The sequence below is a fragment of the Phyllostomus hastatus genome, unplaced genomic scaffold, assembly GCF_019186645.2.
Source record: "Phyllostomus hastatus isolate PE091 unplaced genomic scaffold, TTU_PhHast_1.1 phas_scaffold_317, whole genome shotgun sequence".
NCBI classification, from domain to species: Eukaryota; Metazoa; Chordata; class Mammalia; order Chiroptera; family Phyllostomidae; genus Phyllostomus; species Phyllostomus hastatus.
This window is the reverse complement of record NW_025334023.1, coordinates 10,530,610-10,555,962: the sequence shown is the minus strand read 5'-3', so window position 1 is coordinate 10,555,962 and position 25,353 is coordinate 10,530,610. Positions and strand designations below refer to the sequence as shown.

At 42.3% G+C, this 25,353-nt stretch overlaps 2 protein-coding genes and 1 pseudogene across 9 annotated transcripts in view; 2 read left to right on the top strand and 1 right to left on the bottom strand.

Annotated features, from left to right (window-relative positions):
- The window catches only part of LOC123805284, a 32,823-nt gene extending 15,031 nt beyond the window's left edge, over window positions 1-17,792 (bottom strand). For 3 of the 5 annotated variants that reach the window (XM_045817767.1, XM_045817769.1, XM_045817770.1), the window contains exons 1-3: window positions 8,924-9,005; window positions 5,249-5,387; window positions 2,767-3,057 (exon numbers count right to left, since the gene is read on the bottom strand). In XM_045817767.1, coding sequence (XP_045673723.1) covers window positions 2,767-3,057 — 291 coding nt within the window. In that variant the 5' untranslated portion in view covers window positions 5,249-5,387; window positions 8,924-9,005. Of the gene's footprint in view, window positions 1-2,766; window positions 3,058-5,248; window positions 5,388-8,923; window positions 9,006-17,746 lie in introns of those variants that run through there. The other 2 variants (XM_045817768.1, XM_045817771.1) reach the window with 2 other exon arrangements.
- On the top strand, window positions 540-2,178 carry LOC123805283 (annotated as a pseudogene).
- A 4,608-nt stretch (window positions 17,793-22,400) lies between the features above and the next one.
- The window catches only part of LOC123805545 (prolylcarboxypeptidase), a 76,943-nt gene continuing 73,990 nt past the window's right edge, over window positions 22,401-25,353 (top strand). Inside the window, exons 1-2 of one of the 4 annotated variants that reach the window (XM_045818185.1) lie at window positions 22,401-22,538; window positions 23,627-23,809. In XM_045818185.1, coding sequence (XP_045674141.1) covers window positions 23,642-23,809 — 168 coding nt within the window. In that variant the 5' untranslated portion in view covers window positions 22,401-22,538; window positions 23,627-23,641. Of the gene's footprint in view, window positions 22,697-23,626; window positions 23,810-25,353 lie in introns of all 4 variants that reach the window. The other 3 variants (XM_045818187.1, XM_045818186.1, XM_045818184.1) reach the window with 3 other exon arrangements.

The window sequence follows — 25,353 nt, the reverse complement described above, 5'->3', positions numbered from 1 at the left end:
ACAGAAAAGCGCAGGTAGCTTCTATCCTTTCCTGCCTGACTCCCTCTCCAGCCTGGCTCATTTAAGAACATGCAAATCAGTAGTAGTACTGAGGAAGGGACTGTAATACACCTCAAAAACAACTATTTGGTGGTTTGGTGGCCAGGAGCTTACAAGTCCCTCTGTCTTGGACCAATAGTAAATAGCAGGTGACTTTTATCATTTCCAGGTTCATTCCCTTTCCCCTGCCAGCACTCTGTTACCACCTAGGCTAGCCTTCCTCTGTGTGAGGGAGTGACTTGGTGGCCAGGTAGGTGGCTCACGGGGGTGCTGGGAGGTCCTGTAGGCTCCCAAAGGCTTTGGCATGTCCATGTGGTTGGCTTTAGGCACCCTTGTACTCTGAGGACTCTCCATCACTGCACAAAGAGAACACGAGAACACCCATCTTCCGTGGGACTTGAAATTTCTAGAAAACTGCCTTTGTGAAAAGCTGGCAATTATTTCTTTATATTCCATCTTAGTTTTCCTCTTTGTTGAGTTTCAGATGAACAGCCAGAACCATGAACAGCTTTAGTGATAAGGGTTTTGGCCGCCATTTCCCTAATGAAGGCTTTACTGCCAAGGACATTCTGGACACAAAAATGAATGCACTTTTTTCTTCAATGATAAGGATGCATTCCTTGCAGTGGACCTGGCAGATATTCTAAAGAAACATCTGAAATGGTCAAAAGCTCTTCCTCAGGTCACCCTTTTTTATGCAGTGACCCAAATGCAATGACTGCAGAGTCAAAGTGAAGACCTTGTGGTGATCAGGACCAGATTTGACTGTGCCAGCAAGACTGAAATACAATTGGTGCAGAGTCTTGGAGTACCTCCACAGAGGATTATCTATGCAAATCACTGTCAACAAGTGTCTCAGATTAAATATGCTGCCAATAATGGAGTCCAGATGATGACTTTTGATAGTAAAGTTGAGTTGATGAAAGTTGCCAGGGTACACCCAAAGGCAAAGTAGCTTTTCACTACAGATGATTCCAAAGCAGTCTGTCGTCTCAGTGTTACATTTGGTGCCACACTCAAAAACAGCAGACTTCTTTTGGAATGGCAAAGGAGCTAAATACTGATGTCCTCCATGTCAACTTCCACCTGGGAAGTGTATTTACTGATCCTAAGATCTTTGTGCAAGCCATCCCCGATGCCCACCATGTCTCTGACATGGGAGCTGAGGGTGGTTTCAACATGTGTCCGCTTGATATTGGCGGTGGCTTTCCTGGATCTGAGGAAACTTAAGTTTGAAGAGACTGCCAATGTCAGCAACCCAGTCCTGGACAAGTATTTCCCATCCAACTCGGAAGTGACACTCACAGTGGAGCTGGGCAGATACTATGTTGCACCAGTTTTCACACTTGCAGTTAATATCACTGTTAAAAAACTCATATTAAAGAAACAAACAGGCTTGGATGAAGATGAGTTGAGTGAAAAAACCTTTCTGTACTATATGAATGATGGATTATACAGATCATTTAAATGCATACTCTACAATCATGCACATGTGAAGCCCCTTCTGCAGAAGAGGCCCAAACAAGATGGGAAGTATCATTCATTCAGCATATGGGACCAACATGTGATGGCCTTGATTGCATAATACACTGCTGTGGCTTGCCCGAACGCATGAGGGGGATGGGATGCTCTTTGAAAACATGGGTTCCTACACCATTGCTGCTGCTTCTAGCTTCAATTGGATTCCAGGGTACCGATCATCTATTATGTGATGTCAGGGCTGACAAGGTATCTGATGCAGCAAGTCCAGAACCATGGCTTTCCACCTGAGGTGGAAGAGCAGGATGTCAGTACTTTGCCTGTGTCCTGTACCTGGGAGAGTGGGATGAAGGGCCACCCAGCAGCCTGTGCTTCAACTCCTAGTAATGAGCAGATGCCATTCTTGTAGTTGTTACTGTGAAGATAGCTTGAATTAAGGGATTGGAGGGAATCACTTAACTTCATTATTGCTGGTTTTGAAATGTCTTTGTAAGCAGGGTTGGCAGAGATGAAACAACATGAATGACTAGGAGATAGAGTCACACTCATCTGTTTCCATGGAAACTATTTTAGTATTTGTTTCATATGGATTTTTACTCAATTTTCAAATGCTACTGAAGAGCGCCCCTAAGCTGCCAAGCAGCATTTGTAGCTTGTAGATTGGCAGAACAGGCCAGAAGCTTAGTGTTGTGACCCATTTTAAAAGTAAAGTATCCTGAAAATTAAAAAACAAAACAAAAAACTACCCCCAAACCCATTTTAAAAGTAAAGTATCCTGAAAATTAAAAAACAAAAACTACCCCCAAACCCCAATAAGTTGATTATGTTCCACTTATAGGATCTTACCTATAAGTGGAACATAATCAACACAACAAATAAGCAAGCAAAATATAGCCAGAGACATTGAAATAAAGAACATATTGACAGTAACCAGAGGGAAGGGAGAGAAGGATAATGAGGAAAAATAGGGGAAGGATCCTCAGTAAACATGTAAAAAGGACCCATGGACAAGGCCAAAGAGGGGAAGGACTGAAGGTGGGAGGTGGTGGTGGGTGGGGCAGGAGGAAAAGTGGTGGTGGGAAAATGGAGAAAAGGGTACTTCAACAAGAATTAAAAAAAATCCAATTGAATTTTTCTCATCCAAGGTTTCAAAGTAAGGAATGTTACTTTTCAGACTGTGCATGCAATGTTAAGATAATCACTTCGCAGTTAGTTTGCCCATAACAATTGCCAACTGACAAAACATACCTGATGTGAGGACACAGTTGGAGTGCTGCTGCTTTGAGCTCTATCAGGACTCCCTACCTGGTCTCCTTGTTCCTCCAATCCATTCCATGTAGGCCCACATTTGGGCTGCTTGAGCACCTGCATTTTGAACTTCTGCTGCTCTATGGGATACTTTTCCTGAAGGGCAGCAGCATCTAGTGCAGTTGGCTGAAGATTAGATCTAGGTAGTCGATCAGAGTGTATATTCACTGTTACCAAAGAGTGGTTGTCAGAACTTGCTGTTCTTATTTGCTGCTCATCTTGCAAAGCCATCTGAAGGACCAAAGTGGTGGGAAGACAAGTATAAGATGTGTTTAAGGATGGAAGATAAAGTCCTACTGGTATCTGTACTAGAACATTGAACCTTCAACTAAGTGGACGCCCTTTTCCAAATCTCTTTGAAAGTGTAGGAAATGACAGGTTGGGGATAAAATTTTATGGCAGCTATCTCACTTAGACAAGAGAACATCAGCTGGTTTCCCCCAACCCCACAGGACAGCCAGCTCCCATCCAATGGCAGGGAGGGGATACTGTGGAAACAATGCAGAGGCCTAAGAAGCTGTTGAGAGGACTGACAGAGAAAAGTATAAAAATCCTAGCAAAGCGTTTTGAGGCCAGCAGTACTGAGCTCTTCAAATAGCTAAGTCTTGACCAAAATGTCTTTATAGAAACTCACTACAAAATGAAAATGTTCAATGCAATTTCAAAAGTCTCTTTGTACTTCTTCAATACCACACATGACATATGTAGGTGGAACCCAAAGGAAATGGTTCTGAAAAAAGGAAAGCAGGAATAAGACTTATCAGGTTAATGTGGTAAATTGGTATTCTCGCAGGCAACTCTCAAGTAGCAGCACACCAGCTCTGGTTTGGGGGTCTTACTCTCTAAGAGCAGGGATTTAGACTATTTTTCCAGCTGTTAATCATACTTTGCTGGATCAGACTGATGTTCTCGGTAAATTCTGTTAGGGATTTCACTTGGTACACCATGGCTACTTCCGCAGCCTGCATGGATATCACCAACGAATGATTTCATTTTAGTCTCTCCCCCAGCCTTTTTAGTATTTGTTTTTTTACAGAAAGTGAGTCTCTTGGCTCTTGATCCTTAATATATTTATTTTTTTGATCACCCCCCTCTATGAAACCAATTTCTCACCTGTTTCAACCCCTTCTCCTACATGATCACCCTGCTCAATTGTCTCCAACACTATGGTGGGCATTTTGTCCTCATGGAGCTTCCTTGCCTTGGTTGGGCTCTGGCAGGTCCCACCCATTCCTCACTGTGCTCTGGCTCTGACACTCATTGGAGAGTTCCCTCCCCTCATGGACTTTCACCTCACCCATATCTGGATGTCTCTGTGGGTTGATATCCCTTCACTGCTTGGGCTCTGACCCCTTGCTGTGGACCAGTTCAGTTCCTCTTCTACCTGCTATCCCACTGCACTGTAGCACAGAAGCTGACTTTGCTCTGATTGTCCCAACACTTTAAAACTGGTTGGTTCAGTAAGGGAAAGGAAGGGTAGGAAAAAATATGGGTAAGGGGGGAAAGTCTATCCCTTGCTTTTTAAATAAAAGACATTTGTGAGAGATGGAATGGGAAACAAGTCTCACCAACCAATTTAAGACAGAGTACATATGGGGTTTGAGGGTAGGGATATTCATCTTGTTAACATTACCTGAGTTCTCTTAAAGAGTCTTTTCACACCCTGAGGTGTATGTACACTCTATTTACAAGACCCCTGATCTAGGTGGCACAGATTAAGTAATAGAATACTGGAAAACAGGCTCCCAAGCCTTTTAAATACCATGATTATTGTACCCTAACCTTTACAATTCTACCCCCACCTTCACTCCTTCTGTCCTTTTCCATTCCACTTTCCTGTTTAGAAGCACAGCTCTCCATCCACTCCTCCTCTGTACAGCAGAACCTTTCACAGAACACTAACTTGGTCCTTTATGCAAACTGCCTCCTCCAACATTAGGACTGACTCCCATCACAGGTAGTCCTTTGCCTCTGCTGTGGGGTGGGTCTCTAATAATCTGTGGTCTAATCTCTTTGGTCCTGCTTTCACCCTTATTGGGAATACAGGGCAATATTACAGCTTTGGGTCATCAAGTCCACAAACGTGGTGATACACTATTGACTAGAATGTGGTAGACATCATGGGGTTTTTAATTCCAATTTCCGACATCACAATACCACTAAAAAACGATGATGACAAAACAGTCCAGTACTGGCATAAAAACAGGTCTGCAGATCAACAGAAGACAAGGGAGAACCCTAAAATGAACCTGCACAAATGGTGCTGAGAACCCTGGACAGCCACAGGCAAAATGACACGAGAAACTAACTGAAAAACCAAACAATTTTTCACACCAAACACTTCCTCTGTTGGACCCTTGAAGGACCGGCCACCCTGCCCCCACCAGTCAGAAGTCATCGCAGACAGGAAGCTTCTGCTCACCTTTTCCTCCCTTGGCAATGCCTCCGGGGGGCTAATATGAGGTCAACTGAGCACAGATGTGGTCCCACAGTTTCCTGAAAGCTGCGGCGGCGGCATTAAGAAGAACCAACTTTCCTTATAACAGATATGGCGACACGTCCTGAAACGGAAACAGGGACCGGAACTGGATTTATTGTGCACTACTAAACAGGCCCTCCAGCTTGTGTTCACGAAAAGCGGTCCCACAAAAAGTGCTCCTTTAGCCATGGCTGGTGTGGCTCAGGGGATTGAGTGTCAGACTGCGAACCAAAGGGTCACTGGTTCAATCCCCAGTCAGGGCACATATCTAAGTTGTGGCCAGGTCTCGAGTAGGGGGTTGTGTGAAAGGTAACCACACAGTGATGTTTTTCTCTCTTTCTTTCTCTCTCCCTTACCCTCTCTAAAATAAATAAATAAATAAATAAATAAATAAATAAATAAAATCTTGGGGGAAAAAAAGCTCTCATTTATTAGGGAGAAAAACAAAAAAGGTCCCCAGCAAACCTGTCCCAGAGAAGTAAACACATAATTGTTTCTACTGGAAATGCTAATTTAAATTGGGAAATGAGGCAGTTAGCTGCCGAAACTGGTCTAGAGGTAATGCTCAGGAGAAACCAGCCTGGACAAGGGTTCACAGCACACCAGCTGGCTGAATTGCACCCCTTACCCTGAGGATCCTGTCTGCTCTTCAAATGCTGGCTAAAGCTGAAACAGAGAATTTGCACCCAGGTCTCTCTAGACCCTCAAGGTAGGACTAGTCCTGCCCTCATACACTGGTGTGAAGCAATGTGCAAAACAACACTAAAAATTAACTGAAAAACTGATCATTTCCCACACTAAGCCCTTCCTTTACTCGGCCCTCCGAAGACCAAAACCCCTCACTGCACACAGGAATTATCCCCCCACCTTTTCTTCCCTTGGTGGTGCATGCAGGAAACTTGCTGAGGAAAAGCAAGTTCTCTCAAAACAGGAGGCAACAAAGTCTGCAAATGGCAGCAGGATGACTCACGTGCTCCTCTTGCTCTGCACTCAGGTAAACAGGGAATGTAAGTAGTATGTTCCCAAATCTGGTCCAGAGGCAGTGCTCACAAAAAGTGGTCCCACAGGAAGTACTTGATTTGGGCCAGAAGGACATGTTCCCGAAAAACTAGTCCCGAAGTTGTGCTCACAAAAAGTGGCCGCAATGGAAGGTCTCACTTACATTTGGGCCAAAGAAAATGTCCCTGGGAAACCAGTCCACAGGATTTGCTCTTGAAAAGCAGTCCCACCAGAAACAGTACCTTGAACTGGGCAGGAAGGATGTGTCCCAGAGCAAAATGGTCCAGAAATAAAATGTTCACTTGAGCCCTGGATGGTGTGGCTTAGCAGACCATGTCAGCCTGCAAATCAAAGGGTCGCTGGTTTGATTCCCAGTCAGGGCACATTTCTGGGTTGGGGGACAGGTCCCTACTGGGTGGGTGGGGGCATGAGAGGCAACCACACACTGATGTTTCTCTCATTCTCTCCTTTCCTTCCCCTGTCTCTAAAAATAAATAGATAATATCTTAAAAAAAAAAGATACACTAAAAAACATGCTCACTTGAAAACACAGTGGATAAAGTGCTCATAGATCTCCAGTTGGTGGAAGTGCACCGCTTACTCTAGGCATTGCCTCTGATCCTCAAACACAGGCTGGACACAGGCTGGAGACCAGGTGGAGAAACTGCTTCTAAGTCTTACCTTGCTTATTACTGTAAGCACCTCCACTACCTCTCACAGGGTGGCCAGAACTGGATGGAGAATTGCATTTAGGTCTCTAAATTGCATTTAGACCTAAATTGCATTGAGGTCTCTCATCACCCTTTTCCCCAAGCAGCCAGGCTCCACTGTCTATCACTGGCTAGGCTAAATCTGAGATGAAAATTTGAGTCTAGGTCTCTCCTTGACCTTGACCCCAGGGCATGCTCTGTTCATCACATACTTGGTGGATGGAGCCAGGAGAAAAAAAAACAACAACAACATATCAGCTCCACGTCTCTTCTCACCTGCTTTCCCAAGTGCCTCCAAGATGAAGTATTTAACTCCTGGTCTTGCCCCTTTTGCTTGGCAACCCCTTTGGCTCACACAGCTGGCTATAGCAGAGATGCAGAATTCAGCTCAAGAACTTTCCTGGCCTGATGACCTCAAGAAACCCTCTCCTTTTCACATCCTGCCTAGAGGTGGGAGAGAAATTTACCTCCAGGTTTCTCCTTGCCTGTATACCCAGAATCCCCTCAGCCCCTCACAAGCTATATGAAGAGGGGATAAATAATTCACCTCTAGTTCTCTTCTCATCCCTTAGCTGAATATCCACTCTGCCCTTCACACATCTGACTGAACCAGATGGTAATTCCCCTCCAGGTCTCTACTACCTCCTTATTAGGCACCCTCCTCAGCTCCTGACACGCTTACTGGGGAGGAGATGGAGAAATATTGTAGAATCCAGGTCTGTCCTATCCCTGTTCCCCAGGCACTCACTCTGTCCCTCACACAATGGACTTGAGCCAGGATGGAGATTTTGCTGCCTCATTTGCTAAGCATCTCCTCTGCTCAATAGCTTGTTTGAGCTTCCATACCCTTACCCCAGGCAGGACACCCTGTGCAACTCATGTACTAGATAACAGATATTTGGATCCTAAGAAAAAAGATAAGTACAAATAAGGGCTCCTGGTGGATATCTAGGATCAAATTTTTAAAAACAGCCCTGGCTGGGTGGCTCAGCTGAGTGGGAACATTGTCCAAAACACCAGAAACGTGCAGGTTCGATTCCCAGTAAGGGCACATGCCTAGGTTGTGGGTTTGATTTACTGATTGAGGCATGTATGGGAGGCAACTGATCAATGTTTCTCTCCCCGCCTTCCTCTCTCTCTAAAATTCAATAACAACAATATTCTCAGGTGAAGACTAAAGAAAATTATTTTTTCTTAAAACAGAGCCTAATAGCCATTTCTACATGGGCTCTTCACACAAACAGCACTTTAGGGAGTAGTTAGCACTGATCCTCATACTTCTTTCCTGCTTTGAACCTGACTGATGAAGACATCTAGAGGGAACAGAGCAAAGAAACGACAAAACCAGACCAGAACTTGTGGAGCAGAGCAGAGCTGAGCTGTCTAGCCTGAATGGGAGTTGCCCAGGGCTACCTTACCCCAGGTATTCCTCACAGCCAAACTCAAAAGGGCCCCAAACTCAAAAGCAGATGATAGACCCTGAATGTCAGGTACCAGATTCCAAACACCAGACCCTAGAGTCAGAGCTGCACACAGACCCTACACGTGAACCTAGAACATAAAGCCACACCCAAAGAGACCCCAGACCATAGGCACACAGATGAATACAGATTTGACACCAGACCACAGAACCTGGAGATGGAACTGAGATACATAGCCAAGACCCCATAGCCAGACTCCGGAGATGGAGCCAGACACTGGACCCCAGGTGCCAGATGCAAACAGACCCATGGCTCAATAAAGAAAACTCATGACTTTCTTCAAGTCCAAGCAGCTAGCTTCACAAATATCTTTTCACGACAATGTAAATGTAGAAGAGAGGAAAATAACTCACAGCACTTCTAAATTCTACCAAACACTATAGAAATAGACCAGGAAGGTGGAGAGCGTGAACAAAAATAATGTTTACTTTTGCTAGCAGATGCTCATGATCTCTCAGGTGAAGAGGTTACCAGGAGTTAGCAGTGTCCCAGCCATTAGTTTCATATGGCAGGCTCATCATACTATGGGGGATAAAAAAATTAATTATTTTCCACACACCTTGTAAGTTCTAATAGCTGGTCTAATAATCAAATAGTATAATCAGATTAACAGAAGAAAGTCAAAGTTACATATATTCAAAGGTGAATTTACATAGGAATGACCATCAAAGACAATGAGGTAACATTGGATATATAGAACATTTTGGAAAATGGGGCAATAGAGTCCTCGACTTTAGAGGTAAAATGGGTATTATGCAGGTAATTTTTTTCCATCTTCATCCAAGGACATTTTTTCATTGCTTTTAGGGAGGAAGGGAGAAAAAGAAACATCAAAATGAGAGAGAAGCATTGATTTGTTGCTCCCTGTACATGCCCAGGCCAGGGATGGCATGTGTCTAGAAAGGGAAACGAACCTGCAACCTTTCAGTTATGGGATGATGCTCTAACCAATTGTGCCACACTGGCCAGGGCATATCGAAGGTTACTTTTGTTAGGCAACCACAAACAATAGGACATTGGGGTGAAAGGGTGAGTAAGGTGAGTGGGTTAATAAACTCCTGCTTGGAGTCTAAATTTCCAAAGCTAAGGTCATTAAGCTGAAGTTTTCTTCCAGGTTTTTCCAACTAAATATCTTAGGAAGGTATAGTTTGAGAATTATAGGCTGTTTCTATAGTCTTTTGTTTCTTTAATAACCACCATAAAATCAAGTGCTAAGTACAAGACTTTGGTCCTCTTCATTCCCACCCTTGAAACTTAGAGATATGGGAAAGATTAGCAACAGAAAATAAACAAATTGAGAACACAGATATGTATGGGAACTATATACACCAGAGAGTCAGACACCATGTGCAGGAGAGAATCATTGATAGAAAGGGCACATGGGTATTTAAAACACTCTGGGGGGATGTTGCAGCATCCAATAGGAAAGTACCTGCTGTAGACAAATCAGAAAGTGTGAAATGCCCTCTGAGTGTGGATTGCTGGAGTACGGTGCTGTGTGAATATTTTATTTTTAAGCTGATGTTTTGAATTACAGGTGTCCAAGCTCAGACGCTGAAGGCAAGATGGCCAAGTGCAGGTGACAAGGCCAGGTAAAGTTTGTGGCCCCTGCACTACTTGTGGGCCATCTGCACAAAGGTAGCAGCAATGAGCCACAACACAGGCAGACTCAGGGGTGTCAGAGACTGGCTTTAGGGCATGGCCAGTCTATATACTTTCCTGGGAACCAAATTGGTGCCTTCCCTTCACAGGAGAGCCTAGAAATGCCCACCTGGTTTCCAGCAGACCCTAGAACTGGGCTCTGGAGGCCCCACCCACTACCCTACTTGGAGATTCACCCTGCCAAGTTCAGGGAAATATGGGATAGGCTCAGATACCGGTGTGTGTTGTGGGTACAACAGAACACACCTTCAATCTTTCCTGAAGTCTGAATGGCACCTCCCACAGGAGATCCAGGAGTTCCCATCCTCCCAATTACATGAGAAGCCCTCTTAGAAACTGATAGGTCAGTGGCTAGATCAAGACTAAGCAGAACTACAAGCAGAGGCAGGTGGAGGTGGTTCCTGCAGTGCCTTCAGTCCTTAGTTGATCCACCCCTGGGCCCTGTCCTGATAAGCCAGGCTTATAGTGCAGCAATACCCATCCTGGATGCAGCCAAACCCAAATGAACCAGTCACAAATTGTGGATTGCTTGAAGCTTCTAACAGGATGCCTAGAGCTACACATGGACAGCATCTGACATTGTCTTTCACAAGGAGAACCCAGCAGGCAAGCACTAAACTCTGCTTAGAAGATTTCCACATTGTTGTTTTTCATTATTTTTACTTTCATATAGCTTTTTATAATTTTTTTCTTTTCCTTCAGTTATTTTTTAAAGGGTTGTTTTTAAAAAAGATTTTATTTATTTTTAGAGAGAGAGGAAAGGAAAGAGAAAGAGATGGAGAGAAACATCAACACGTGGTTGCCTCTTGCATGCCCCTCACTGGGGACCTGGCCTGCAACCCAGGCATGTGTCCTGACTGGGAATGGAACCGGCAACCCTTTGGTTCACAGGTCAGCACTCAATCCACTGAGCTACACCAGCCAGAGCCTTCTCCTTCAAATTTTTAAAAAAATTTTTCCCATTCAAACCTCATATTTTACTCTTCCCCTTTCTTATTTCACTTGCCTTCCTTCTTCCCATTCTTATTTTTAAAAATTTTATTTTTTCCCCTTTCTTTGTACTTTTGTGGTGATTCCCTGTTTCTGTTCCTTTCTCTTATGGATTTCCCTACCTCTATCTTCTCATAATCATTTTTTCTTTGGTTTTATTGTATTCTTTTTTTTTTAAAGATTTTATTTATTTATTTTTTAGAGAGGAAAGGGAGGGAGAAAGAGAGAGACAGAGAGAGAAACATCAATGTGCGGTTGCTGGGGGTCATGGCCTGCAACCCAGGCATGTACCCTGACTGGGAATTGAACCTGCGACACTTTGGTTCATAGCCCGCACTCAATCCACTGAGCTACGCCAGCCAGGGGTTGTATTCTTGTTTTTATTGTAATATTCTATTTCTCTTTCCACTTTTATTATTCTCTGCTCTCTATAGCGGATTTTGCTGTTGTTGGGTTTCGTTTTCTGTGTTGTTTTGCTTTGTTCTGTCAGCAGCAGTATACTAGTGTACAATATGTGATTGGGGATGAGCCTCTCAGTCAGCCATTCAGAGGGGAGAAGCCACTAATGAACAGAGTAACAACAATGAAGACCAAAATAAACTAGGGGAGCCCACATAAATGTACACGGGGCACACGGGGCATTCCTAGAGCATCCAGCTCAGGAGATCAAGGAGACTGCATCAGAGTCCCACAGGACTCCAGCCACATAAGGCCACCTCATGAAGACAGGGAGTCAAACCAGATCTAACTAATATGTAGAAACAAATAAAAAGAGCAGCCAAAATGGGGAGATAAAGTAACAACTCCAAAAGAATGAAAGAAAAGGAAGAATCACAGAAAAAGAGCTAAATGAAACTGAGGCAAGCAATTTATCAGACACAGAATTAAAAAAATGGTTATAAGGATGCTGAAGGAACTGAGAATTACAAGAAATTTAGGTGGAACTGTATCAGCATGAAAAAGGATGTAGAAACCATGAATGAGAACCAGCTGGAAATGAAGAATGCACTAGTAGGAATTAAAATCAGGCTAGATGAAGCAGAGGATTGAATCAGCGATTTGGAACACATGGCAGAAAAAAAACCCTCACCCAATCAGAGCAACAAAAAGACAAAAAGAATGAAAAGGAAGGAGGATGGTTTAAGGGAACTTTGGGACAACATAAAATGTAACAATATCTGCATATTAGGGATACCAGAAGGAGAAGAAAGTGAGCAAGGGATAGAAAACCTGTTTGAAGAAATAATGACAGAAAACTTCCACAACTTGTTGAAGAAAAAGGTTATACAAGTTCAGGAAGCACTGAGAGTCCCAATCAAGAGAAACCCAAAAGACTCATATCAAACAAACAAACAAACAAACAACCAACCAAAAAATAAAAAAAAAAGAAAGAAAAAAAGAAACCAAAACAAAAAACAAACCGATTAAAATGGCAAAGTGTAAAAGACAAAGAGAAAATCTTAAAGATAGCAAGAGAAACAGTTACCTATAAGGGAGCTCAAAAAAGACTGTTAGCTTTAGGCCAGAAGGGATTTGCATGAAATATTCAAAGTAATGACAACCAAGTGTGTGCAACCAAGACTACTCTATCCAGCAAGGCTATCATTTAAAAATTGAAGGTGAAATAAAGAGCTTCCCAGACCAAAAACAAACAAACAAACAAACATACAAACAAGGCTAAAGGAGTCATTAACACCAAACTAGCATTGCAAGAAATGTTAAAAGGACTGCGTTAAGAAATAATAGCCTTGGCTGGTGTGGCTGAGTAGATTGAGTGCCAGCTTGTGCACCTAGGGGTCGCCAGTTCGATTCCCAGTTGGGGCATGTGCCAGGGTTGCAGGCAGGGTCTCTGATTGAGGGCATGTGGGAGGAAATCTGTCAATGTATCTCTCACACATCGATGTCTCTCTCCCTTTCCTTCTCCCTCCCTTCCCCTCTCTCTAAAAAATAAGTGAGAGGGAGAGACCTAGAGGTCCAAAGCAAAGAGCAATGAACAAATACTTATCAATAATAAGCTTAAAATGCTCCAATAAAAAGACACAGGGTAGCTGAATGAGTAAGAAAACATGACCCAGCCCTGGCTGATGTGGCTCAGTGGATTGAGTGCCAGCCTGTGGACCAAAGGGTCACCTATTTGATTCCCAGTCAGGGCACATGCCTGGGTTGTGGGCCAGGTACCCTGTTGGAGTCACGTAAGCAGCAACCACACATTGATATTTGTCTCCTTTCCCCTCTATAAAAATAAATAAATAAAATCTTTTAGAAAAAGAAAATAAAATGACCCAAATATGGTGTCTACAAGAGACCCTCCTCAGAATGAAAGATTTACACAGGATGAAGTGAAGGGAGTGAAAAAAATATTTCATGCAAATGGAGATTAAAAAAATTTAAAAAGCCAGGGTAGCAATACTTATACCTGATAAAATAGACTTCAAAACAAAGGCAATAAAAAGAGACAAATGAAGTCACCTCATAATACTTCAGGGAACAATCCAATGAGAGGATATATCCCTTATAAACATATATGCACTCACCCAATATAGAAGCACCTAAACATGGAAAGAAAATCCTGGTGGACTTTAAGAAAGAAAATGAGAGCAATACAGTTATTGGAGGGAATTTTAACACCCACTGTCACCATTGGATAGATCTTCCACACAAAAAATCAATAAGGAACCAGCAGTCTCAAATGATTCACTATACTGAATGGATTTAATTGATAATTTACAGAACACTTCATTCCAAAGCATCAGAAAATACATTCTTTTCAAGTACACATAGATCATTCTCAAAGACAGACCACATGGTGGGACATAAAATAAGTCTTAACAAATTCAAAATAATTCAAATCATATCAAGAATTTTCTTAGATCTCAATGGCTTGAAACTAGAAACTAACCTTAGTAAAAAAACCTCAAAATCATTGAAATACATAGAGACTACATAACATGTTCTAAATGACAAATGGACCATCAATGAGATTAAGGGAGAAAACAAAAGCACCTGGAAACAAATGAAAATGAACTTTCAACAACCCAAAACCTATGGGACACAGAAAAAGCAGCCCTAAGAGGGAAGTTTATAGCAATACAGGTGTACCTCAGGAAACAAGAAAAAACTAAAAAACAAAAAACAAAACAAAACAAAAAACCCAAACAACAACAACAAAACAACCCCCACCCCATAAAACCAATTTAACCCTTCACTTAACTGGAGAAAAACAACAACAAACAAAGTCAAAAGGGAGTAGAAGGAAGGAAATAAAAGATCAATGAATGAAGGAGCTGATTCTTTGAAAAGATAAACAAAACCGATGAACCTGTAACCAGACTCATCAAGAAAAAAAGAGATGAACCAAACAGATAAAATCATAAATGAAAAAGTAGAAATAACAATGGCTACATGGAAATACAAAGGAATGTATGAAAATACTATGAACAACCACATACCAAGAAATTGCACAATGTGGGCAAAACAAACAAATTTCTGGGATCATATAATTTCCCAAGACTAAATCAGGAAGAAGCAGAACACCTGAATAGACAGATAACCACTAATGAAATTGAAGCAATAACCAAAAAACTCCCAGCAAACTAAAGTCCTGGACCAGATGACTTCACAGGTGAATTTTACCCATCATTCAAAGAAGAGCTAACATCTATCTGAAACTTTTCCAAAAGAATTCAAGAAAAGGCTTTCAAACTCTTTTTATGAGGCCAGTATTATTGTAATTCCAAAACCAGGAAGGATACAACATAGAGAGAAAATTACAGGCCAATATCTCTAATGAACATAGATGCTAAAATCTTCAACAAAATATTAGCAAACTGGATCCATTGATACATTAAAAAGATCACACACCATGATTAAATGGAATTTATTCCATGGATGCAATGATGGTACAATATTGACAAGTCAATAAATGTGATATATCACATATATGAAATGAAAGGCAAAAATCACAAGACCATATTAATAGATGCAGACACAGCATTTGATAAAATCGAGCACCCATTTATGATAAAAACACTCAGCAAAGTGGGAATGGGGAGCACACCTCCATAAAATAAAGGTCATATATGAAAAAAATCTACTGTGAACATCATACTCAATGGGCAAAAACTAAAAGCATTTCCCTTAAGATCAGGAACAGGACAGGGGTGTCCCCTTTCAGCACTTTTATTCAAAATAGTACTAGAGGTCCTAGCACAGCAATCAGACAAGAACAATAAATAAAAAGGAATTTGGGGCAACTTTAAACATTCCAACACCCTCATCAGAGAGGTTCCAGAAGGAGAAGAAGAGCAAAAAACTGAAAATTTATTTGAAAAAAAAAAATGAAGGAGAAATTCCCCAATCTGGCAAAGGAAATAGACTTCCAAGAAGCCCAGGAAGCTCAGAGAGTCCCAAAGAAGTTGGACCCAAGAAAGCATATAACAAGGCACATCATAATTACATTACCCAAAATTAAAGAGAAGGAGAGAATCTTAAAAGCAGCATGAGAAAAGGAGACAGTTACCTACAAAGGAGTTCCCATAAGACTGTCAGCTGGTTTCTCAAAAGAAACCTTGCAGGCAAGAAGGGGCTGGAAAGAAGTATTGAAAGTCATGAAAGGCAAGGAACTACAGCCAAGATTACTCTATCCAGCAAAGCTTTCATTTAGAATGGAGGGGCAGATAAAGTGCTTCTCAGATATGGTCAAGTTAAAGGAGTTCATGATCACCAAGCCCTTATTATATGAAATGTTAAAGGGACTTATGTAAGAAAAAGAAGATTAAAACTATGAACAGCAAAATGACAACAAACTCAAAAAACTGAACCTAAAACAAAAACAAAAACAAATTAAGCAAACAACTAGAACAGGAACAGAATCACAGAAATGGAGATCACACAGTGGGTTATCAGTGGGGTGGGGGAGAGGTGAGAAAAGGGGAAGAGGTATAGGGAATAAGAAGCATAAATGGTAGGAATCCAAATTGGAAATGGAGGAAGGAGAACTGTTATTATTTGCAGACAACATAATATTATACACAGAAAACCCTACAGACTACACCAAAAAAAGACTTGATTTAATAAATGAATTTGGCAAATAGTGAGACACAAAGTAAATACTCAAATATTGATGACATATTTATAAATCAGTAATGAACTATCAGAAAGGAAAACTAAGAAAACAATTCCATTTACTATTGCAACAACAACAAAAATAAAGTACCCAGGAATAAATTTAACCAAGAAGGTAGAAGACCTGTACTCAGAAAACTGGAGGACACTGAAGAAGGAAACTAAGGAAATATAAATAAGGGGAAGCCTATATACCGTGTTCATGGATTGGAAAAATTAACATCATTAAGATGTCCATACTACCCAAAGCAATCTATATGTTCAACAAAATTCCTATTTAAATTCCAATGGCATATTTCACAGATCTTATATGGAACCAAGAAAGACCCCAAATAGCCTCAGTATTTTGTGAAAGAACAACACTGGAGGGATCAAAATACCTGATATCAAACTATATTACAAGGCCACTGTAATCAAAATAATCTGGTACTAACATAAGAACAGACAGATCAATGGAACACAATAGAGAGTCCAGTAATAAACCCATGTTTTTATAGTCAATTAATATTTGACAAAGGAGGGATGGGCATACAATGGAGTAAAGGCTGTTTTTTCAGTAAATGATGTTGGGAGAACTGGAATAGTACATTCAAAAATAATGAAACTAGACCACCATCTTACCACCTTACACCTGAACAAACTCAAAATGGATAAAAGACTTAAATGTAAGTCATGATACTGAAAAATCCTAGAGGAAAACAGAGGCAGTAAAATTTCAGACATCTTATGTAGCAATATTTTTGCCAATATATTCCTAGGGCAAGGGAAATAAAGGAAAAAATAAACAAATGGGAGTAGATCAAATTAAAAAGCTCTGTATAGCAAAAGAAACCATCAGCAAAATGAAAAGGGTCCCCACTTTATGAAAGAACATATCTGCCAATGATATAGCAGACAATAGTTTAATGTCTAAAATACATAAAGAACTTGCACTACTCTACACCAGGAAGACAAACAATCTAATTAAAAAATGGGCAAATGACCTGAATAGACTCTTCTCCAAGGAGACATAGAAGGCCCATACACATATGAAAAAAAACCTCAACATTACTAGAAATCAGAGAGATGCAAATTAAATCCCCAGTGAGGTATCACCTCACATCTGTCAGAATAGCCATCATTAATAAATCAGCAAACAAGTGCTGGCGAGGATGTGGAGAAAAGTGTACTCTAGTGCACTGTTGGTGGGAATGCAGACTGGTGCAGTCACTGTGGAAAACAGTATGGAGTCTCTTCACAAACTTAAATGGAACTGCCTTTTGACCCAGTGATTCCACTGGTGGGAATATATCCAAAGAATCCCAAAACACCAATTCAAAAGAATGTATGTACTTCTATGTGCATATCAGCATTATTTACAATAGCCAAGATTTGGGAACAGCCTTAGTGCCCATCAGTAGATGAGTGGATAAAAAAGCTATGGTACATTTATATAATGGAATACTACGCAGCAGTAAAAAGGAAGGAATTCTTACCTTTTGCAACAGCATGGATGAACTGGTGACTATTATGACAAGTGAAATAAGCCAGGTGATAAAAGACAAATACCATATAATCTCACTTGTAAATGGAATCTAAGGAAAAAAAATAAACTAATGAGCAAAAAATTGGGTTGGTCAAAAAAGTCTGTTTAGTTTTTCCTGTAAAATAAGAGACATTTTTCATTTTCACCAACAACTTCATTGATTTGGATATTTTGAATACATTGACTACCTCCCAATGGATTCTACTGGGTAGAGGCTGGGGTGCTGCTAAACATCTTCCAATGTATAAGACAGCCGCACAGCAAAGAATTATTTGGCCAGAATGTCAATAGTACCAAGAAACTTCGCAAAACACTTTTGACACATTTGATTAGGCACAGAACCTTCTCCATATACTACACAAATATATATTTTTGCACTTCAGTTGCATTTTTACTTTTCTTCAAATAATAAAGCATAATATGCCCCAAATATTTTGCATCTTTTTTCACCTTCAGTATTAAAATGGCTACACAAAAACATTCACCAATATTGGTAACTTAAAAAAAACCACACACGCTGATATGAGAGCTGTCATAATACAATCTAACAAAATTGTTGAGTGAAGTTGAAGACAACTGAGACAACTGAAGACAACTACAGCCATTAAACAGAGAAAGCTAAACCAACTTTTTGGCCAACTCAGTAGAATCAGAGGCAGAGAAACAAGGAACAGACTTGTAGCTGTAAGAGGGGAGGGGGGGATGTTGGGACTAGTTGAAAGAAGGTGAAAGGACTAGACAAAGAACATATATGCATCACCCACAGACATGAACAAAGGTGTGGGGATTGACTGTAGGAGGAGGAAGCTGGGAGGAAGGGGGCAAAGGGGAAAAGTGGGGATGACTGTAATAACATAATAATAAAAAAATTTAAATGAAAAAGAAAGACATTCTGAGCTAGCGGTGATGTAAGGCACCTTCAAAGTGTCCTCGCAAAATGATTAGCAGCAGATGCGTAGTAAATAGGTGCTACTCCCAAAAAGTACACTAGATGGCAGCAGAGAAGAACATTTCCTGGCAGTGTGTAGCTGTGTGGCAGTCTTCCACTCTGAGAGTGTAGAGGGTCCCAGCCACAACAGTTCTGGATTCTGCCTGTTGAGAGGGGTCCCACCTGAGAGAGTTGGAGGTCCTGTCATGTTATCTGAGTCCTCTGAGTGTGGGGTGAGTTCCCTCAAGAAAGAGTTGGAGATCCTTACACATCATCTCTGCATTTATTTAGTGTGGGGTGTGAACTTATTTGAGAGAATATGGGGTGTCCTTTGACATTAGCCCTGAGTCCTGTGAGTGTAAAGAGGGTCATACATGAGAGCGGAGTGTCCAGTCACTACAGCTCTTGGTCCTGTGAGTGTTGCAAGAGGCCTCACTCTGAAACTGTAGGGTGTCCAGTGAGTATGAGGAAAGTTCTGTCCCTGAGATTTGGGGATCCTATCACCTCTGGCTCTTTTGAGTGATGGGAGGGACCTTTCCCTGAGATAGCAGGAAGTCTGGTCACATCAGCTCTGGTCTTGTGAGTGTAGAAGTAGGTCCTTTCCTGAAACAGTTGGGAGTTGTGTCACATCAGCCATGGGAGAGTAGTGGGTCTGATAATGTCACAAATAATGACATATAACTATTTTCAAAGATGATCAGAGGAGAGAAATTACATAAAAGTGTTTTATAGAATAAACACCTAACCTATGGAATACCAATAGGAACTAGTGTTATGTAACGGTCTCCTTCAAGGGCACATACTTTGTCTAATTTCTCTAAAGACAGTCAAAAGAAGTCCCTGTGGAATGATTTACTAACCTTATATGAAAATCCTAGAAAGGAAAGAGAGAGGTAGGCAGGAGGTAGAAAATTAAATAACCAAAAAATAAAGAGACAAAACATCTTTTTTGAGCCCTGGCTGGTGTAGCTCAGTGGATTGAGCTTGGGCTGTGAACGAAGAGGCCACCGGTTCAATTCCCAGTCAGGGCACATGCCTGGGTTGCAGGCCAGGTCCCCAGTGGGGGACGTGCAAGAGGCAACCACACAATGAATGGTGTTTTTATCTATCTCTTTCTCCCTCCCTTCCCTTCTCTCTAAATAAATAAGTAAAATCTTACAAACAAACAAACAAAACCCTCTTTTGTCTGGGGAATTATTGGTGAAAAATATTTTTGAAAAATTACCCAGGAAAATCTTAGTGGTATAGCATAGTTTGTCCACTGTATTTATCATAGGTAAGGTACTATTCTAGGGATGCAGAAGAGGCTAGGCTTACAGACAGAAAAAAAAAAGTTCATGTATTCAAGGAATTTAAAATCTACTGGCTAAGGCAAAGGTGCAAGTTCCAGACTTCCATACCTCAACTACTTACCTGAAAGCCAACTCTATTTGGATGAATCATAAAAATCTCAAGGCTTAATAAGTAAAAACCTTGATTTTCAGTTTCCTCTTAACCTCTTTACTTGTATTTTTCCCCATTTCAGTAAATGGTACTACTCTCCATCAGTAACTCATGCCAGATATCTAGGAATCACCCTTCATTCCTCTGTTTTCTTCAAGCCCCACATTATACCCATAGGTAAATGCTGGAGTCTATTTTCATAACTAAAAACCATCATTCACCTGCAGGACCCCAACATTCTGGCACCACCTTAATGCAAATCATCATTATCTCCTACTTATGTTGCTGTATTAGCCTCCTAATTAAGTGTCTAGTCCCTTCCAATCTCTCCAGATACATCTCACACAACTGTATTTTCTGAATATACTCCAGAAACACTGGTCTTTTTTTAGGTTCTTGACCATGAAGTTGCCTTGGGGCCTTTGCACAACCCATTCATCCTGTAAGGTTCTTCCTTTCCTCTGTTGAATGGCTGGATCATTCTAATCTCTTAAAACTCAGTGTAAGTGTCAACTTCTCAGATAGGCCTTCCAGACCAACTGAATTTCAAATTTCAAATTGTTTCCTTTATTCCTCATATGAGCACATCCATAAAAGGTTTAAACTCTATTAGGACAGGAATCTATCTTGTTGACTATTATAATCCCAGTACCTAGTGAAAGGATCAAGTCAGAGCCATTTGCTGAGCAGGCCTATGACCTTGTTAAACATACTGCCATTTTACTCTTCTGAGTTTATGTCCTCAAGACTAGTAATTACTGGAAAGTGGGAGCAGAACCTGATATCTGCCCCCGACAGCTGCAGGCAAAGGATAACAGTGGAGCAAACTGCAGCTTATGCAAAATCACCATATACCTCCAGTGTTACAAGGCCCCCAACATCCCTGGGGCCACAAAACAGCAACCCACCCCACTTTTATAATCCAAATCAAATCTAATAAAAGCTCAAAGCCCCTACCCCTCAGTGCTGGTGCATATATCCCCACCTAGCTCTTTACCTCTCTTGGGAAAATAAAATAAAAACCTTACTCTCTGCATTTTCTTCTCTTTGTGAATTCTTTCACAGCTTGTGTTGAAGTTCTTGGCACAGAGGAGAGAAGCACTTAAAAATTATCTGCAGAATGTATAACTTGAGGTGAGGGAGGATGGTGCATTTGAGAAACTCAAAAAGACATTGTTTGGATGGAACCTAGGTCTAGAGCAGGAGTGCCAAACTCATTCACCGGGGCCACATAACCTCTTGGTTGCCTTCAAAGGGCCGAATGTAATTTCCATGCCTTAACAGTTAAGGAGTAGTTACATTTATACAGTCCTAAAATTATTTCAGCCCTTTGAAGGCAACTGCGAGGCTGATGTGGCTCCGCGTGAAAATGAATTTGACACCCCTGGTCTGGAGGGTGAAAGACAAAGCTGGAGAGATAGGCAAACGCCGGACAGCAAGGGCCCTGTAAACCATGCTAAGAAGTTTAGGCTTAAATCTGAGGGAAAATAGCAGTGACTCAAAGGTTTTAAATCCGGAGTGCTGATCAGATTTGAGCCTGGCAGCGTGGAGACTGGCTCGGAAGGTAACAAGACTGAAAGAAGGAAAACCAGCAGCGAGCTATTGCCATAGCTATATAGCGGTCACGTGACTAGCTAGAGGCAAGTGATAAGGAATTTAGCAATCTTCCATGTTTCTGGATTGAGCACGTCACTGTTACTCACTTTTCCCTCCGGGCCATCACAGTAGTTTGGAAAAGACCCATTTTCAGTACACATTACTGTCGCATAGCAGCTAGCTGAAAATTTATCTCTGAGCACCTGAAAAGCTGGAGTATTACCATTTCCTTTCCTGCATTTCCAGTTTCTGAAGCTCATCTGTGTGCAGTTCGGCAACACAGTAAATGCTCAATAAGCACTGGATGAGCGATAACAGCCAGCACTGTCTAAAATTAAAATGCTTGTGTTATTCACTCTCAGCTCTCACTCAAGACCGCCCTCGCATTGAAGGGCTAACTCCAGTAAAAAATATCAAAGATGCTCCGAGTCTCATTCATTATGACGTTAAGGTGTTCGTTAGGAGTCTCCCGCCTTCGCTTTCCCCGAGAACCCGCTCCCACAGCTACTCACCGGAGGAGGAGGACAAGGTACCTGCGCCGTCACATTCAATAACTCTGGAAGGAGTCTGCCGAGTACCGGCCAAGCGCCCTCCACTCGAATCTCCCGCTTCCTCTTCCGCTAGAAGTGACGATTAGGGCACGTATCCTTAGAGCCACTCCCAAGAAGGCGTCGCCGAGGGTGGAGACTAACCGAACTGTCCCACGATCGCTGAAAACATCCATTTCCATCAAACTGGCTGTAAAGGCAGGGTTAACGGAAGTTCTTCCCTAGAGGTGGAGCAGTATAGTAGTTGCATTTGGAGTCGCGGGGACCTTGCTGGGCGCAGGGATTCCCGGGAAGGGGTGGGAGCGCCGTTTTGACTGAAGTTGAACGGGGCGACTGGAAGGAAGATGAAAACTGGCTGAAGGGAATTGGCGGAGCCGTGAAGAAGGAAGGAGGGCTCTGCTCGAGGGGATGGCGTGGCCCGCGGTTGGGGGAAACCAAAGGGGTGGCTTCGGGAATAAGGAGAAAGACGGAGCCTGATGCGGGCTGCGTGGAAAACGGAGGGGAGCGTAATCGGAAAAAGGAAACAGGACTAAGCGAGATTCGGGGGTTACGTGGGCCGCGGGAGACGTCCATTAGTGATCGGTTGTGTGGGCAACCCGGAAGTTTGGGTTGACCCTCTCAGAGTATCACCGGAGGTTAGACTTACATGATAGAGGTGCAGTCGAGGAGCCAGACGGAGCAGTCTGAGAGGCTGGGCTCCACTTACCCAGTCTGAGTGACCCAGTTTAAGCCCCGCACCTGTCAGAATTTGAGTTTACTCTTCTGTAAATGGGAGTAACAGTCATACACAGACACAAGATTTCCGTGATGGTTGAGTTAGAGGAGATGCTGTGTGTGCTATTAGGCCCAGTGATACAGTAACATGTAGTGGACGATCACGGTAGCTATTATTATTACCATTATATGGGTTTTGTGGAGGGCAAGAGGTGTGGCAATGGGAGTACGACAGGGTAGAGTTTGGGGGTGAGGATAAAGGCGTGAATATAGGGTAACCAGGCAGAAAGGGGGAGATATAGTTAAAGATGTGACTCTGCGGTCAGGTAGTATGGGGCCCAAGGATGATAAGGGCAGATTTGGAGTGTGGCCGAAATGAAGGTGGATTCTTAAGTAAGGACAGTACGAGAGGGAAATGAAATGTGGCGGCGTCCTCCGGGACTGGGGTGGGAGCGGTGTGTCTTGGGTGACCTGGGTTGTTGAGGTGGAGGGTGACTTCAGATTTCCCGCGGGAGGAGCCTGTTTGAGGCGGGCGGAGCTGCGGGCTGCGTGCGGCTCCGGCTGCGCTCATCTGCCGGTCTTCCTCTCATCCGCACTGCAGCCTCCAGCCTGAGCAATGGGGTGGCCTGCCCTCCTGCTTCTGCTCCTGGCTTTCCTGATGCCGGGGTTTGCCGTCCCCGTACCTCCAGCCCTAAGGGCTCTCAGCAACCTGCACTTGTCAACCAGCCTCACATCCCATCCCGTCGCAGTCGGGAACTACTCCATTCACTACATTGAACAGAAGGTAAGGCAGGGTCGGGGTTGGGAGGAAGAGATTGGGGTTTCGTAGTTTCCCGCCCAACCCACAGGACCCTAAGCACTGGAGCCCACCCAGAATTTCAGTCCTAATGCCTAGGACTTGTCCGATCTTTGGATCACATCTTCCAGAGGGTGGCCCTAAGTCTTACAATCTCTTGTCCCATTGCCAATAATTTACTGTCAATCCTGGCTACACACTTTTCTGTAATTGACCACCACAATCACTTCCTTCTGTTCTCAGAGGATGCTCTAATTCAAATTCCCTTGACCTTCCCCCAAATCCAACTTATTTAATGCCAACTCTGGCCTCTACTCTGCGGTAAGTCATCCTTTGTCTTAAAGCTGCCCTCAAATACGAATTTCCGCTATTATTAGATGATATTTAATATTCATCTTCAAACGCTACCTTGTCATCTCATGCTCAGCTCAAAGTTGCTTTTGTAGCCCTTTTATTAAGAGTGTTTAACCTTGCTTATCTCTGTAAGACTGAACATATATGTAGCCCCTGCTACATATATGAAAGTTGACATGTCAAGCTTTGGGAATGAAGTGGGGATGAGGGTTAGCATGTCTGATTCTGAAGCTTGGGTTTTGAAATTTAAGGGAGGCCTGATGACTTTGTGCTTGGCTGCAGCACGAGTTATTATTCTCCAACAAGCCTGGATGGAAATATACACCCTGTGGGAAATGACAGGGTCCCTTACAGCTCTGTATTTCTGGGTGCCTGTGTAAAGATAGGCAAGATTTGGGAGATGTTTGGGATTAGAAAGAATGCAAGAATCTGAAGTTTGGCTTTTGGAGTTCAATAGACTAGGCTTCCACTCATAATTATGTGAGTTTGGGAAAGTTACAAGTACTTCCTTTTCTGAACCCAGTTTCTTGATCTGGGTATTTGGTAATGGTTGAATGAGAGCAGATGACATACATGTCTCTAGCAGCATATCTGTCCTCTGGTAGGCACTTATTAAATTCATGATTACCTCTGTAAGTTTTGAGTAGGAATTTGGGCTAGAGGGATGGCATAAACTTGTAGAATAATACATAAGAAATGTTTTTTCTCATATGAGGAAGAGAAAGCATTTTAATTTTAGCACAGGTGCCAGAAAAGAGGGGTCTTTTTCTCAGGCAAATCAAATTAATTCTCTGGGCTAGAGTTTCCTCATTTGTAAATTTAGAGGCTTGAAGAAGGGCCAAACTGTTTCACACTTCACTGAAGAAAGATAAGGACTCTATGGGGAGACATCTCAGACAGACAGTGGGTGAAGGCCCAAGTGGAGGCCAAGTTAAAGTGCCCCAGTTCTCCCTTTCTCCCCAACCTCTTTCAGCCTGAGCTTTATGCTTTTATCTGTTTTTGTACATGACTATTTGCAGCACTCCATTGCTAAAGTAATGTTGAAGGGGAACTATTGGAATTGAGGATCTCTAAAATCCCTTTAGGAATGATGAAAACGAACCACCAGTGGACAAGAGAATGAAAGGGTAGAAAATACTGAAAGATTTGTTACCTTCTAATTAATATTTCCACATAGT